This window comes from Olea europaea, chromosome 7, assembly GCF_002742605.1.
Source record: "Olea europaea var. sylvestris chromosome 7, O_europaea_v1, whole genome shotgun sequence".
In the NCBI taxonomy this organism is placed as follows: domain Eukaryota; kingdom Viridiplantae; phylum Streptophyta; class Magnoliopsida; order Lamiales; family Oleaceae; genus Olea; species Olea europaea.
The window spans coordinates 23,467,373-23,481,530 of NC_036243.1; the positions used below are offsets into that span (position 1 = coordinate 23,467,373).

The 14,158-nt window shown below is 40.3% G+C and overlaps 1 protein-coding gene across 1 annotated transcript; it reads right to left on the reverse strand.

Annotated features, from left to right (window-relative positions):
- Positions 1-3,669: 3,669 nt before the first annotated feature.
- LOC111398084 (wall-associated receptor kinase 3-like) lies at positions 3,670-5,593 on the reverse strand (the record flags this gene model as incomplete). The annotated part of the gene is made up of 2 exons (XM_023025039.1): positions 3,670-4,612; positions 5,289-5,593. Coding segments are annotated over 2 exons (1,248 nt in total), but the record flags the coding sequence as incomplete, so codon positions are not given.
- Positions 5,594-14,158: the final 8,565 nt, after the last annotated feature.

Consider the following 14,158-nt stretch of genomic DNA (forward strand, 5'->3'; position numbering starts at 1 on the left):
ATCAAGATGCATGATGGAGTGGTTAGAACATTGATGGATGTTAGACATGTTCCCGATTTACGGAAGAACCTTATCTCTGTTGGTGCCTTAGACTCCGGTGGTTGCAAGATTGTAACATAGAATGGAGTAAAGAAGGTTGTTCGTGGTTCTTTGATTGTGATGAAGGGTATTCGTGAAGGCAATCTCTATGCTCTTCAAGGTACTACAGTTACTGAAGATGTAGCAGTTGGAACAAGTGGAAGTGGTGGAGACCCATGTGAGTGCACTCGGCTATGGCATAGGAGGCTTGGGCATATGTCTGAAAAGGGGCTAGATTTGCTAGTCAAAAAAGGTTTGTTAAAGAACTTGAAGAAGTCTTGCATCGATTTTTGCGACCATTGCGTGTACGGTAAAGCACAACGAGTTCAGTTCCAGCCAAGCAAACATAGAAGTGGAGGCATTTTTGACTATGTGCACACGGATGTATGGGGCCCAGCTTCTGTCACTTCCAAAGGAGGTTCTAGGTATTTTGTTATATTTGTTGATGATTATTCTAGATATGCTTGGATTTATTTTTTGAAGCATAAGAATGAGGTATTCGACACTTTTAAGAAGTGGAAAGCAATGGTTGAAAACAGAACAGGAAAGAAATTGAAGACACTGCGATCTGATAACGGTACTGAGTATACAGATGGTGCTTTCAAGGAATTCTGTGGTAAGGAAGGCATTGTGAGATACTGGACAGTTAGAAATACACCGCAACAAAATGGGGTCACGAAAAGACTGAATCGCACATTTCGAGAGAAATCGATGTGTATGCGATCTTATGCTGGTTTGGGCAGAGAATGGTGGGCAGAGTCAGTTACAAATGCTTGCTACATAGTGAACCAGTCTCCACATTGAAGGTTAGATGGAGATGTACCTTATAGGGTATTGACAGGAGAACATGCAGATTATGAGAAACTCAGAACATTCGGATGTACAGCCTACTATCATGTCAACGAGGGAAAGCTTGATGCGAGGGCCAAGAATGCTATATTCTTGGGATATGCTGTAGGTGTTAAAGCCTATCGTCTTTGGTGTGTAGAGGATTCTAAGTTCATAATTAGCAGAGATGTTACTTTTGATGAGAACTACATGGTAGCTTCGTTGAAAGCTACAGTGCCCGGTGGTGATGATGTTGAGACTACAATGTCTCAAGTTGTTGACATAGAACCTAGAGATCAACCTGATTCTAGGCATGTTCAAGAGGAGCATCATACAGACACTCAAGATGAGAGTGATGATGGGCTTGAACAAGAGGCGGTTCAGCAAGAGAATATACAGGCACAGCAACAACAGTAGCTTGCAGATAACTTGGCTTCCTCTAGGCCACGCCGTACTTACAAGCAAGTTCTAAAGTTGGGGTTAGACGAGCCTTTGAGGCACTATGGGCAGACAAATTTGGTTGAGTATGCACTCTCGGTGGAGGATGAATAGCCTACCACTTTCAAGGAAGCTATTTTGAACAACAATAGTGAGAGTTGGTTGGCATCAATGGAAGAAGAGATAGAATCACTTTACAAGAACCAAATATGGGAGGTTGTCCCATTGCCCATAGGTAAGAAAGCTATTGGTTGCAAGTGGTTGTACAAAAAGAAAGAGGATCCTACCAAGCTCGGCGGTACAAGATTCAAAGCAAGGTTAGTGGCTAAGGGGTTTGCACAAAGAGAGGGAGTTGACTACAATGAGATCTTTTCTCCGGTGGTCAAGCATACTTCCATTCGGGTGTTATTGAGTATTGTTGCTCATCATGATCTTGAGCTGGAACAACTCGATGTCAAAACCGCCTTCTTGCACGGGGACTTGGATGAGGAGATCTATATGCATCAACCTGAGGGCTACAAGGTTGAGGATAAGGAACGTCAGGTATGTCGCTTGAGAAAATCACTATATGGATTGAAGCAATCTCCTCGGCAGTGGTACAAGCGATTTGACTCCTTCATGCTAAAGCATGGTTTCTCCAGAAGTGAGTATGACTGTTGTGTTTATATTCAGAAACTTCGGGGAGGTAACTATATCTGTCTTCTATTGTATGTGGATGACATGCTTATCGCTTCGAAAAGTAAGGTGGAGATAGATAGGTTGAAATCTCAACTTGGTAAAGAGTTTGAGATGAAGGATATCGGGGCTGCTAGGAAAATACTGGGTATGGAGATTAGAAGAGAGAGGACGAACCGGTGAATGTTCTTGAGTCAAAAGGCTACATTGAGCGGGTTATTGCTAGGTTCGGGTTGCAAGGTGCAAAGTCGGTGGTGACTCCATTGGCTTCACATTTCAGGCTCTCTGGTAAATAGTCTCCTACTACACTGGAAGAAAAGGGACGCATGGATCGTGTGCCTTATGCTAGTGCAGTTGGTAGTTTGATGTATGCCATGGTGTGTACACGCCTAGATATTTCACAGGCGGTTAGTGTGGTCTGTAGATTCATGGCGAATCCGGGGAAGGCACACTGGGAAGCTGTGAAGTGGATCCCGAGGTACTTAAAAGGTACCGCAGATACGGGTTTATGTTTTGGTGGAGATACATGTCATATAAGTTGGTTTGTGGAGTCGGATTATGCAGGTGATCTAGATAGATGACGATCTACTATTGGATATGTGTTTTGCATACACGGTGCCCCAGTTAGTTGGCGATCGATGTTACAGGCTACAGATGCTCTTTCTACTACAGAGGTCGAGTATATGGCCATGGCAGAGGGAGTGAAGGAAGCATTGTGGTTATGGGGTCTTCTAGATGACTTGGGGATTGAGCAGGATTGTCTGGACTTGTGATGTGATAGCTAGAGTGCGATTCACTTGGCTAAGAATCAGGTTCATCATGCTCGAACCAAGCATATCGACGTCAGGTATCATTTTGTGCGTGATGTCATAGAGGAAGGTGATATTTCACTCTCGAAGGTACACACAAATGAGAACCCAGCTAACATGTTAACCAAATTGGTAACGGGTAGCAAGTTTCAACATTGCTTGGACTTGCTTCACATTCCGTGTTGATATGTCCGAGAGGGCATGGCCCTTCGGGGCGGGGTTCAAATGAGGTGGAGTGTATATGAAGGTGGAGGTGAACTACGGAGGCTTGATCCCGAGTTTTGGATACGTAGGCAATCATGGTTTGAATGATGCAGCCGAATTTTGGTGCTTGCTTATTCTTCTTGTGTTCGTCCAAAATTTGAGGTCTATCAAATGATGTACGAGGTGGAGAATTGTGAGAAGAGAAGCTGAAGAAGAAGTTGAGAAGAGGAATCAGCGCCTAGGCGTTGCCCAGTTTCTGCCGAAGAGTGGCGCCTAGGCGCCCCGGTATATATATATATATATGTAGACTTCCAATTTTTGCCTCTTCATTATGATATAACCCTTGAGCCCGATTTCAGAGAGAAAATTGAGAGAAAACTTGGAGAGAATTTTACAAGATTGAATGTTGTTCATCTTGGGTATAAATTCAAAGTTATTTTTTTCTTGGGGATTAACTTGAGGCTTGTTCAAGTAATCCAAATACATTGTTCTTCATATATTCCACTGAAATCATTTCTTGAGGAGGTGTTTTCCCAACAATTTCAAATTGAGTTGAGCATCCAAAAATAAAACTTGTAGGCTCCAAAATCAAACACTTATGCAGTATAAACTTGGTCGAGCAATATGTTTTCACTCTTTATATCTCCGTGAATAGCTGGAACCATATGTAATATGCAAGTGCTGCAACAGTTTCTGCTGCTACTTTTATCCTCATTTCCCATGAAAAATCGGAAGCAAGAAAAGGATTCTGAATATGGCTGAAAAGAGTTCCGTTTGTGATGAACTCATAAACCAGTAAAGGGATTTCCGTCCCTAAACAGCACCCCAATGTTTTCACTACATTCTGGTGGTTGATTTGGGAAGCAATCTCGAGTTCATTGATGAACTTATCAATTTGCTGTTGATAAATTTGTATTGACTTCTTAATAGCAACCACTCCATAATCAGGCAAAATGCCCTTGTAGATTGTTCCATAACGCCCCCGGTCAATTATATTTCCTTCATCATAGTTGTTTGTCGCCCTTTGGAGGTCTTCTACAGTAAAAATTCTAATATTTTTATTCGCTAAGTAGTCCCTGAGTTTTTTATGCTGTAAAAGATATCCACCATTGATATTTGAAGGGGTTGCAGGATGAAATAATTTCTCCATTATTTCTCTGTGATTAAAATCTTCATCTCTCAATTGATGATTCTCCACTGATCTCAATGCTTCAAGCTCAATTGCAACCTTCATACTTGGTCTCTCTTTTGATTTTACTCTCAGGCACCATTCTGTAAGTTCTGCAATGCGTTTCAGCTGTACTAAATCCCCTTCTACCAAATTCTCGTCAAGAATTTGTAGTAATCTATCTTGTTGAATAGCAGAAACAAAGTACGTGGCTAGACTTCTATATCCATCGGGTTCGTCTGAAGAAATAGGCTTGCGGCCTGTTATTAATTCGGCCAGGACGACTCCAAAGCTGTAGACGTCGCTTTTGTCACTCAAGTGGTTTGTATGAAAATATTCGGTATCCACGTATCCCAATGTTCCTTGCACCATTGCAGTGAGCTCAGATTGACCAAGAGCGAACAACAACAACCTGATGATGAAGACAAAAGTTGAAGTCGTTTAATATAGTATCAAGGCATGCAAAGTTAGACTGTTAATGGATTGGATTTTTATCCAAATCTCATAATCCGTTAGCTAAATGGAGCAAATATGAATATAAGTCAGTCCAATCCGATAACAAACCGATCCGATTTGTTATAATTATATCATATATTTTATATATTATCGTATAATTTATTACACATAATTTTTGTTTTCATTTTGAAATTTGTATTATCCTTTATGACTTTTAATGAAGAATATTAAATTTATCAAATTTCAATATAAAAAATTAATCTACATAATAATAAATTTTGTATTGAGATTGAGAATCCTCTCTTTCCAATAAAAAATAATGTGTAAAATATTTCAGAACGAATATCCAATAACACAGCAAACCGGATATAAATTTAACAATCAAATATCGGTGGCTTATCGGATCGGATCCAAGAATTATTCGTACGGATTTGATTGGATATATGCAGATCTGATCCATTTACAACCATAAGCAAAGCTCATGGTTTCAGTTCTTATCGTCGCACATTTATGAAAATTTTGCAAGTGAATAGGGAAACTAGTGTGCATACGAGGGACATGGTAAAGAAAAATTTTAAATAAATTTTTTTACCCCATTTCAACTTATGCTTGTAAATGAAATGATTTAATACCTTGAGCTCCGAAAACCAATCAGTTTTGCAGTATAGGTGTGATCCAGCAATATGTTTATACTTTTTATATATCTTTGAACAATTGGGATTGATGCAGCCGAGTGCAAATATGCAACCGCCCAGGCAATTTCCACTGCTATTTTTATCCTTATTTCCCAAGAAAATCTGTAATCAAGAGAGGGATCATGAATATGGCCGAAAAGAGTCCCATTTGGGATGAATTCATAAACCAATGAAGGGACTTCTGTCTCCAAACAGCACCCCATCAACTTCACCACATTCCGGTGGTTGATTTGGGAAACAATGATAATTCATTGATAATATGTTCAAATTGAATTTGATCACTTATTCTGAACTTCTTAAACCACTCTACTATCAGGTAAAATTCCCGTGTAAACTGTTCCATGACCCCCCCTGCCAATTATGTTTCCTTCGTTATAGTTGTTTGTGGCCCTCCAGAGGTCTTTGCTAGTAAAAATTATTGCTCTTTCATTGGGTAGGTAATCCCCTGAAAGTTTCTGCTGTAAAAGTAATCCACCATTTCTACGAAAGAACTTCTCTTTTTGTTTTGCCAGCCTTCTTTTCGGGATTATTCAATCTACAAAAGAACTTACAGTGGAAGGAACTGCACGGCGTTTATTTACAGCTACAAAAAAAGTCAAAGCATTACTTGTATCGTCAAAACTTTTATTCAAGAAATTTGTAGAGGATACTTATTTACATTCGTTAGCTTAGCCTTCAAAAAAATTAGTTACATTCGTTAGCTTAGCCATCAACCAGTCAATTCAGTTTGATAGTTTGTAGCAGCTAATTCAGTTTACATTCCGGGGTGAAGTAGGAATCTAAATCTTCTACGAATATAGCCATGTGCTCTCTGTAATGTATCATCAATTGAATAAGATTCCAAGTTAGCTCACAGAAGTATTCTTCACTTTCTTAATAAAATTGTGCTAAATCTTTGACAGATCTTATGTTTTTAAAGCGTTATATAAACGGGGGCACAAGGAAACACAGATCATAATCCAGTGATAAATCTTGCCTCAAAGAAGACACAACAGAGTCCTAATTGCTTCATTATAACACAGAAAAGTAAAATAGATGTACCCTAAGGGGGCCAGACTGGCACGTGCTCGTGAGGAGGAGAAATAGATGTCTCTTGAGGGGGCGAGACAGGCACGTGCTCGTGAGGAGGAGAACTGAAACTGTTTCACGTGGGTAGTCGCTAACAATTAAAAAGGGATCAGACGATTGTGTAAGAAACAAACCTCTTGAGACAAAGTCCCAAAAAGGGGTGTTTTATTGATGATGACTATATAATTGGAACTTTAAACAGAATGCCTCCAAGGGGCGCAAGCACTCAAGTACTGAAAATAAATATTTTAAGTCTAAACTAAAGAATTGAAATTACATATTCTCTGTTTGAGAGTGTTTGATTCGAGGTCCTTTTGCTTTATGTCTTTTCCTCCTTTTATATTCTCTTGATGACCTCTTCGTGATCAATCGCTTAGAAACCGCTTAATTGCTTAATAACTGCCCACTTTCTTCAGGTGGCCACCTTATCGTAGAACTGCCGTCTCTAACTGCTGTCACTACTCTTTGTCGTTCAACCGTCTTCAACTGAACATCCTTGAATCGTGGAACGCTATAAGATTACTTAATAACTGCTTCGATAATTGCACTTTTGGATAATCATAACATCTTATGTTTGCTAAGATCTTGGGCGGTTCGAAGGTTTGGACGAGAACAGGGTCATAACTCTGGGTGATTGCAATGCACTTCATTCCCTCAGATCCTGGGTGTCTTGCAAGTTTGGACGATGGTGTTACCGTATTCGTGGACTTTCACTGCATTCATTGATAACCCTATTCGGGCCTTTATCCTGAATTGCCCAGTTGGGCTTCATTCTTTGGGTCATTCGATTTGGGCTGCACTTTTAGCGTTTCAACAATTACCCCCCAATATGGCAGAATTAATACCAATTATTAATTTTTGCCATATTTACTTTGTGTTTCCCAACAATATTTGAAATTCTCAAAAATTTCAATCATTATTTTCTTCCATAGCCTGAAAAGGTGCGACGTTGCAAACCCTTATAACACCCAAATACACGCCATTTTATCGCACTACTAAATCACGCTTCATTGTTTCGCGCTTCTCTCTCGCAATATTACTGTTCATCTTCTTGCTTCTCTGCTACGTTTCTCAAGCAAACTTCAACAAGACTTTATTTTGTTCCTAATGGCTGCTTCACAATCCTAATCTGATGACTCTTTCAGTTTCGAAGACTTCCAGAAACTCCTTACTCGGCCCTATATAACTCCGAACTTCCTTGCACCGGCCAATGCCGAACTCAACGAGATCTATCTAGGTCCTTCATTCAACAACGCCGAGGCCATCGAACAAGTGGCGGTGGGCCAGCTATTCCCTTGTACTCAAGACCCTCCGTTTTTAAACTCTTTGTCGCTGAGGCCGCTTCGCGAAAGAGGTATTCGCACTTGGCCTAAATCTGATGTTGTTTTTCGTAGATGGCATGCTCGCCTTGTGGACCATGGTCCTACTAAGATAATTTTTTATAGTGTTAGGATTTCTGATTTGTTAGAAATCTCTCTTCAACCCCCTATTTTTGATCCAGCGCTTTTCCCTATTGCTTTAAGTTTTTAGTCCTCTGAGTATAATACTTTTGTTTTCCCTCTTGGTCCCATATCCATTATTTTAAGGGATGTTGGGGCCTTAGTAAATCTGCCACCTTTGGGCGATACCATTTTCCCGGGTATTTTAATTTCTGGTGTCGCCCTAAAATTTGACAGAAAACTCACCAAGTCCTATTCAAGCCTACAAAGCTGTTATAATCACTCGAGTGCTGAGCCTTTCCATGCTGAGCGCGTGGCCTTTCTTTAGATTTGGCTTCGTAAATATGTTCTGTGTGTGCCCAGCATGAAGCCTTCTATGAGCTATTTACCCATAGTGCACGAATTGACGAGTGGTAAGCCTCTGAATTTGTGTTCTTTCTTTTTGGCTGCCCTCTATAGAGGCATGGCTTCTCTCCAATTCCAATTGAAGAATGGTGCATCTCCCACTGGCAGTGGACCTCTTTGGTTCACTCAAATGTGGTTGAGAGCTTATTTTTCATCACTTGGTGCTTTATCCTTTTCCCTTCATTCTGCTAGCTGCTATAGGCTAGCTATTGACCCACTGAGCCCTGTAAATATGTCTAGAAGGGACATCTTTTCGTTCTTTTATACTTTGAATTCAATTCCTTCTTTCTTTCATTTTCCTCCCTTTTTAACTCCAGATTATGTGCAACCCCCATCCACTCTGGACAGTGCGAGCACCTCTCTGCTCGTTTGGGTTCAGTTTTTGACCGGGAGGAAGTTGTTCCATGATATTTTGAATGGAACCAATGCCAAAGCCGAGGTTGAAATATATGCTCCCCAATTTTTTGCTCGTCAACTTGGCTTTGGCCAAACTTGGCATGTTCCCCCTTGTTATTCAAGAAATTTGATAGATCGCTTCCACACCATTAATAAGGTAGAGGCAGAAGTTATAGATGTTCGCAATATTCTTTTGATGAGTAACTTTTCATTAGCCCCCTTCAATCCTAGCCATGTCATCCATCCCTTTTTTGAACAACTCTGGCCATCAGTGCAGCACAGATTGTTTGTAACTGATGCCAATCGCGCTTTCCATTCACTAGATCAGCCAGACATTTCTTCCACTTCTCCTGTTTTGGTCACCCCTGTGTCCATTAGGAGTCCTTCCTCTTCTGCCCATGCTAAACAGTCTGTTCGTCCATCTACTTCTCTTCCTACCAAGCCCACTGCAGCTAAGAGTGCCCCAAGCCGCAAACGGTCAGCCTTAGCATCTCCCATTTTGGAGGATGATGATGACGATGATGACGACACTCCTCTCATTGTCAGGAGGAAGGTAATTAAATTAGTTTACTCACAAACATACATTTCTATACTTGAAACTTTTCTACGTGTTGATGGTTTATTCGGATTTCTCAGAAAAGCTCAGCCTCTCCTCTGAAGGCTTTGGTGTTGGCAGCTCCTGCTCCATCACCCTCTGCTGAGGCTGCTTCATCCAAACCAGCTGATGAAGGGACTACGCTTAAAGAGAAACCTTCAGTCTCGGAATCCTCATCACAACCAATGGATGAGCCACCTTCTTCCCAGGGCGTCAACTCCCCAAATGTCGAACCAGAAGGTAATACATTTTTTGATGTTTTACCTTTGCTTGTGCTATTGGTTTTTGATTTGTTGCTTTTTAGTTCTGCAGATGTTCCCATGGGTTTGCTCGTTCTGACAAAGCCTTCTCGCTCAGACAAGGGGAAGTCCTCACAAGTGGTGGAGCCAAAAGTGGTAGACTTGGCTGGGGACATGCCACCTCCCAAAATTGCTGATGAGGTAATCCTTGCTTCACTTTTACTTCCACTTTGTTTATTATAGTGAAAACTTTTATGTTGGCAATTTTTCTTTGCAGGATGCTGATAGGATTGTGCGTTCCATCTAGGACTTGTTCACTTCCTGGGGGCAAGTCAAGACGTCTCGCCCTGCTTCAACCAGTCGTCCTTCTGCTTCTTCAGAGGAAGATATAAAGTTCTTCAAGCAGTCGATATTTGAGTTTATGTCCTTTATGAATATGGACATCGATCAGGCTAGTGCTGCCAAATATAAGGATAAGCTTGAGCATTTGAGCGCGAAGTTGGCGCAAGCACTGACACTTCCGTCGCTCAATCTTTCTGCTGATTTTAAAGCGACGTTGAAAGTTATCCATTCCGAGATTCTCTCATCGCTGGCCAAAAATGTTGAACTGAAGGCCAAAAGTACTCAATATCTTCGCGTTGTATCTGAAAGAGAGTCTTTGCTTCTGGAGATCAACAAAGCTGAGGACGAATTGAAAAAATCTCTTCCGAAGTTATGATTGAAGACTCTTTGATGACCAGTTTGGCTGCACAGATGAAGGAGCTTCAAGCAAGGATGGACGACTGCAAGACGAGATGGCTGCAAAAAACGTAATGCCTCCCAAGGAATTGAGCGAACCAAGTCTTTGGTCGAGCAGTACAAGAAGCTGGAGGTTGATGATGATTTTGTGGCTGAATTGAATGTCACTTCTTCTCAGCAGATCGAGGATTGGGGGAGACTTAGGGAAATAATTCGTTCAGTCTGGGGCGAATTGTAATAAAGACATCTAATGCCTTAACTTTTCTTTTTGTAATTTCATATTAACTTTCCCCTTGTAACCTCGTACTAATGTCCATTGGTAATTCTGAACATACCAGCAGCCATTATCATTAATGAACAATTAATTTGTCTTCTTGTGTATTTATTGACGTTGTCTTTAATCGTCAACCCCCCAAAATTTAACTGTTTTATGCTAAGATTCACGCATATTTTCTCTTGGTATTTCTGTTTCTTTTCCCAAGACTTCGGGCCATTTGATTCTAGTTACTAGGCACGAATGTGGCTGTTCATATTTTGTCTCCTCACCTTCACGCCTCTATAAATGCACTTATATTCCACACTTGTCATTTTCATTTCCATTCTCTTCTTTAAAACCAATTTGCTACCATTGTTTGGTATTTTGACAATCGATCCAAAACCTACGTTTTCCATGGAAATGGATCATTTGATCCGTCCATTTTGTCATCCTTCTTGATGTCACTTTTGGTATGAAATATATAGGAAATATTCTTTGGCCAGCAGCAAAGTTTTTCCCATCGTCTCCATGTTCCTTACAAGGAGTTCGATAATGGAAGACAATTTTTGAGGACGCCTGCAAGCCGCCTTACTTGCTGAGAGTGCTTCTCAGCCTCCTTGCCCGTTATTGCAGCGATGCATTTAGGAAGGCGATGTGAGGGTGCTTTTTCTTCCTTTCTACTTGCTGAGAGTGCTTCTCGGCCTCTCGCTTGCTTTTGCAGCAGTGCGATCAGGATGGCAATAAAGGCCAGTTCACCCTCTTACTCGGCGATCGACCGAGAGATTAGTTTGCTCTTAATTGTAGCTTGTAGAGCATTTAGTATTTTGTATTTTGCAACTTTGTAATGAACGTTTGATAATAAAGGAATTTATTTGAACGTATTTTACTATGGCCCTTTTTAATCTACGATCGTTCAACGCGATTTGATTACGCTTTTATTTGTTCACTTTCCCATAAGGAAGGAATATATTTTTTTAAATATTTGTCATTAATGAACCTCATGTGCTTGGTACCGTCTAAATCTTCCAAATGATAGGCTCCATTAGGCAACACATTATTTACTTTATATGGTCCTTCCCAATTGGGCGACCACTTGCCATACTTTGGATCTTTGCTATCCAAAGGGAGTATTGTTTTTCAAACCAATTCGCCCAGGCTGAACGACTTGGCTATAACTTTTTTATTATAAAATTTAGCCATTCTTCATTTTTGAACTTGCAATCTATCTAGGACGTCCAACTTTAATTCGTCCAACTCCAATAAGTTTTGAACCAGTGATTCGGTATACTCATCACCACTTAACTTATGTTGCAAACACACTCTGATCGATTGCACGTTGATTTCCATGGGCAAAACGACCTCCTGTCCATGAGTAAGTTGGAAAGGAATAATTTTGGTACTTGACCAAAGCGACGTCTTATAAGCCCATAAGGCCTTGTTTAGACATTCGTGCCAATTTCTGGCATTTTCATCTATCATTTTTCTTATGATATTTTTTAGAATCTTATTAAAAGATTCTGCTTGTCCATTGGATTGAAAATAATATGGTGTGGAGTTCATTAATTTAACTCCAAACTCGCTCAAGAATTTATTCACTTGATCCCCATTTAAAGATGTTCCGTGATCTACCATCAAAGTTTGTGAAATTCTAAATCTATAAATGATGTGATCACGGATAAATTCTATGACATTCTTTTAGGTGATCTCCTTTAAAGGTATCGCTTCTACCCACTTAGTGAAATAATCAGTTGCAACTATAACAAAGGTATGTTGCTTGGATGATGGGGGATAAATCTTCCCTATCAGGTCTATCATCCAACCCTTAAATGGCCAAAGTTTGATAATAGGTGTCATCTCTCATGCTAGCACCCTTTGTATTGGACCATGTTTTTGGCATGCTAGACAACTCTTTGCATACTGAACGCATGATTCTCCCATCTTTGTCCAAAAATATCCATTCCTAATAATTAACCATCTCATCCTTTGGCCAGTTTGATGAGCTCCACATATCCCTTTGTGCACTTCAGCCACGATCGTCCTGGCTTCTTGCAAACTTACACATTTTAGCAATATACTATCAGAGCGTTTCTTAAACAACTCTTCATCTATCAGTGTATAGTTCAGCAAACGCAACTTCATTTTTCTACTATCTCCTTTATTAGATTCTTTAAGGAACCTTTTAATCTCTGCCCTCCAATCTACTGCATCTCCATCTTGTATGCAATGAATTTCAATCGTTCTCACCCTTCTTTGGATCACGGGCAATATTGTTCCATACTCACAAGTAGACTTCCAATTTGAAACTTTTGAGTACCCTAAGGCCAGTTCGCTACGTCATTATATATCCTATTAACACATTGAAGCTCTATTTGGTCGAATTCTTCTAACAATTCTAGGGCGATTTCATACTGACTTATAATGGAATCACTTTGGCATTTAAAATCACCAATCAATTGGTGAATTACCAATTGAGAGTCACCTCTAATGATCACATTCTTTATCCCCATATCTATCATTAATTCTAGGCCCACGATTAAGGTTTCGTATTCGGCCTGATTGTTGGCGCACATCCTGTCCAAAGTGAATGCGAACTTGTAACAAATCCCTAAAGGATTTATCAATGCTACTCTTACTCCTGCACCTTTAAAGGTTTTCGATCCATCGAAATATAAAATCCAAGGTTTTAATTCGAATGAATTGATCTCTAACTCAATCTCTTCAGGCATATCAAGGCATGGATGATCGGCCGGAAAATTAGGCAAAACCTAATTTTTGACTGCATTTTGGGGTATGTATTGTACTTGGAATTCTAACAATCTTTATACTCCTTTAATAAAGCGATTAATTTATCACTAACCTCTTGATCGAGCATTTGGCTGATAGATGTTAGGCGATCTTCTCCTTCATTGCCAATATTCACTTTAATCAGGGGGTCTTGTGCTTGAGCCTATCCATGCTTGGCGATCCTTATCACTTCGTCGTCCAGTTCCCTTGTAGGCACTTCTTTTTCTAAACAATCCACCTTGTTGACTTCTCGACTAATACTTTGTTCCAACTCGAACACTGCCAGTTTGTCTCTCAATGCTTTCAAGGCTGCTGCTTCTTTCGTCTTGTGCTTGCTTTCTTTATTGAAAGCCATTAATTTGGCTTTGAAGGCCTGAATATCGACAATTTGTCTTTGTTGCTTACAACTCATTTAAAACTCCTTGATTATTCTTTTGCCAATTACTAGCTCCTCTAGGGCTACTATGTTTGGCCTCATCTGACTGAACATTTCAGTGAGTGCATCCACCGAAAATGGCTCTTCACTCTGCGCGACAATCTGAGTTTCTTCTCCATCTTGGATTACTCTGACAGGTCCATAATTTCCTTCATACATAAACATTTCCACTGAGTTTGCTTCTGCGACAAAAGGCCTATGATCGGCCTGCACCACCTCTGCTTCACCCTTGTCATTCCAAAAAATTTGGCACTGATGGAGCGATGAAGGTAAACAGCGACTTCCGTGTATCCAATCTCTTCCTAATAATGCATTGTAACTAGTGGGACCATCTATTACAAAGAAGACTGTGATCCTAGTAGTTGTTTCTATAGTTATGTCCAATGGCATAACCCCTTTAGCTGAAGTTGCTCCTCCATTGAAACTTGTCAGGATGACTTCCATTGGGATC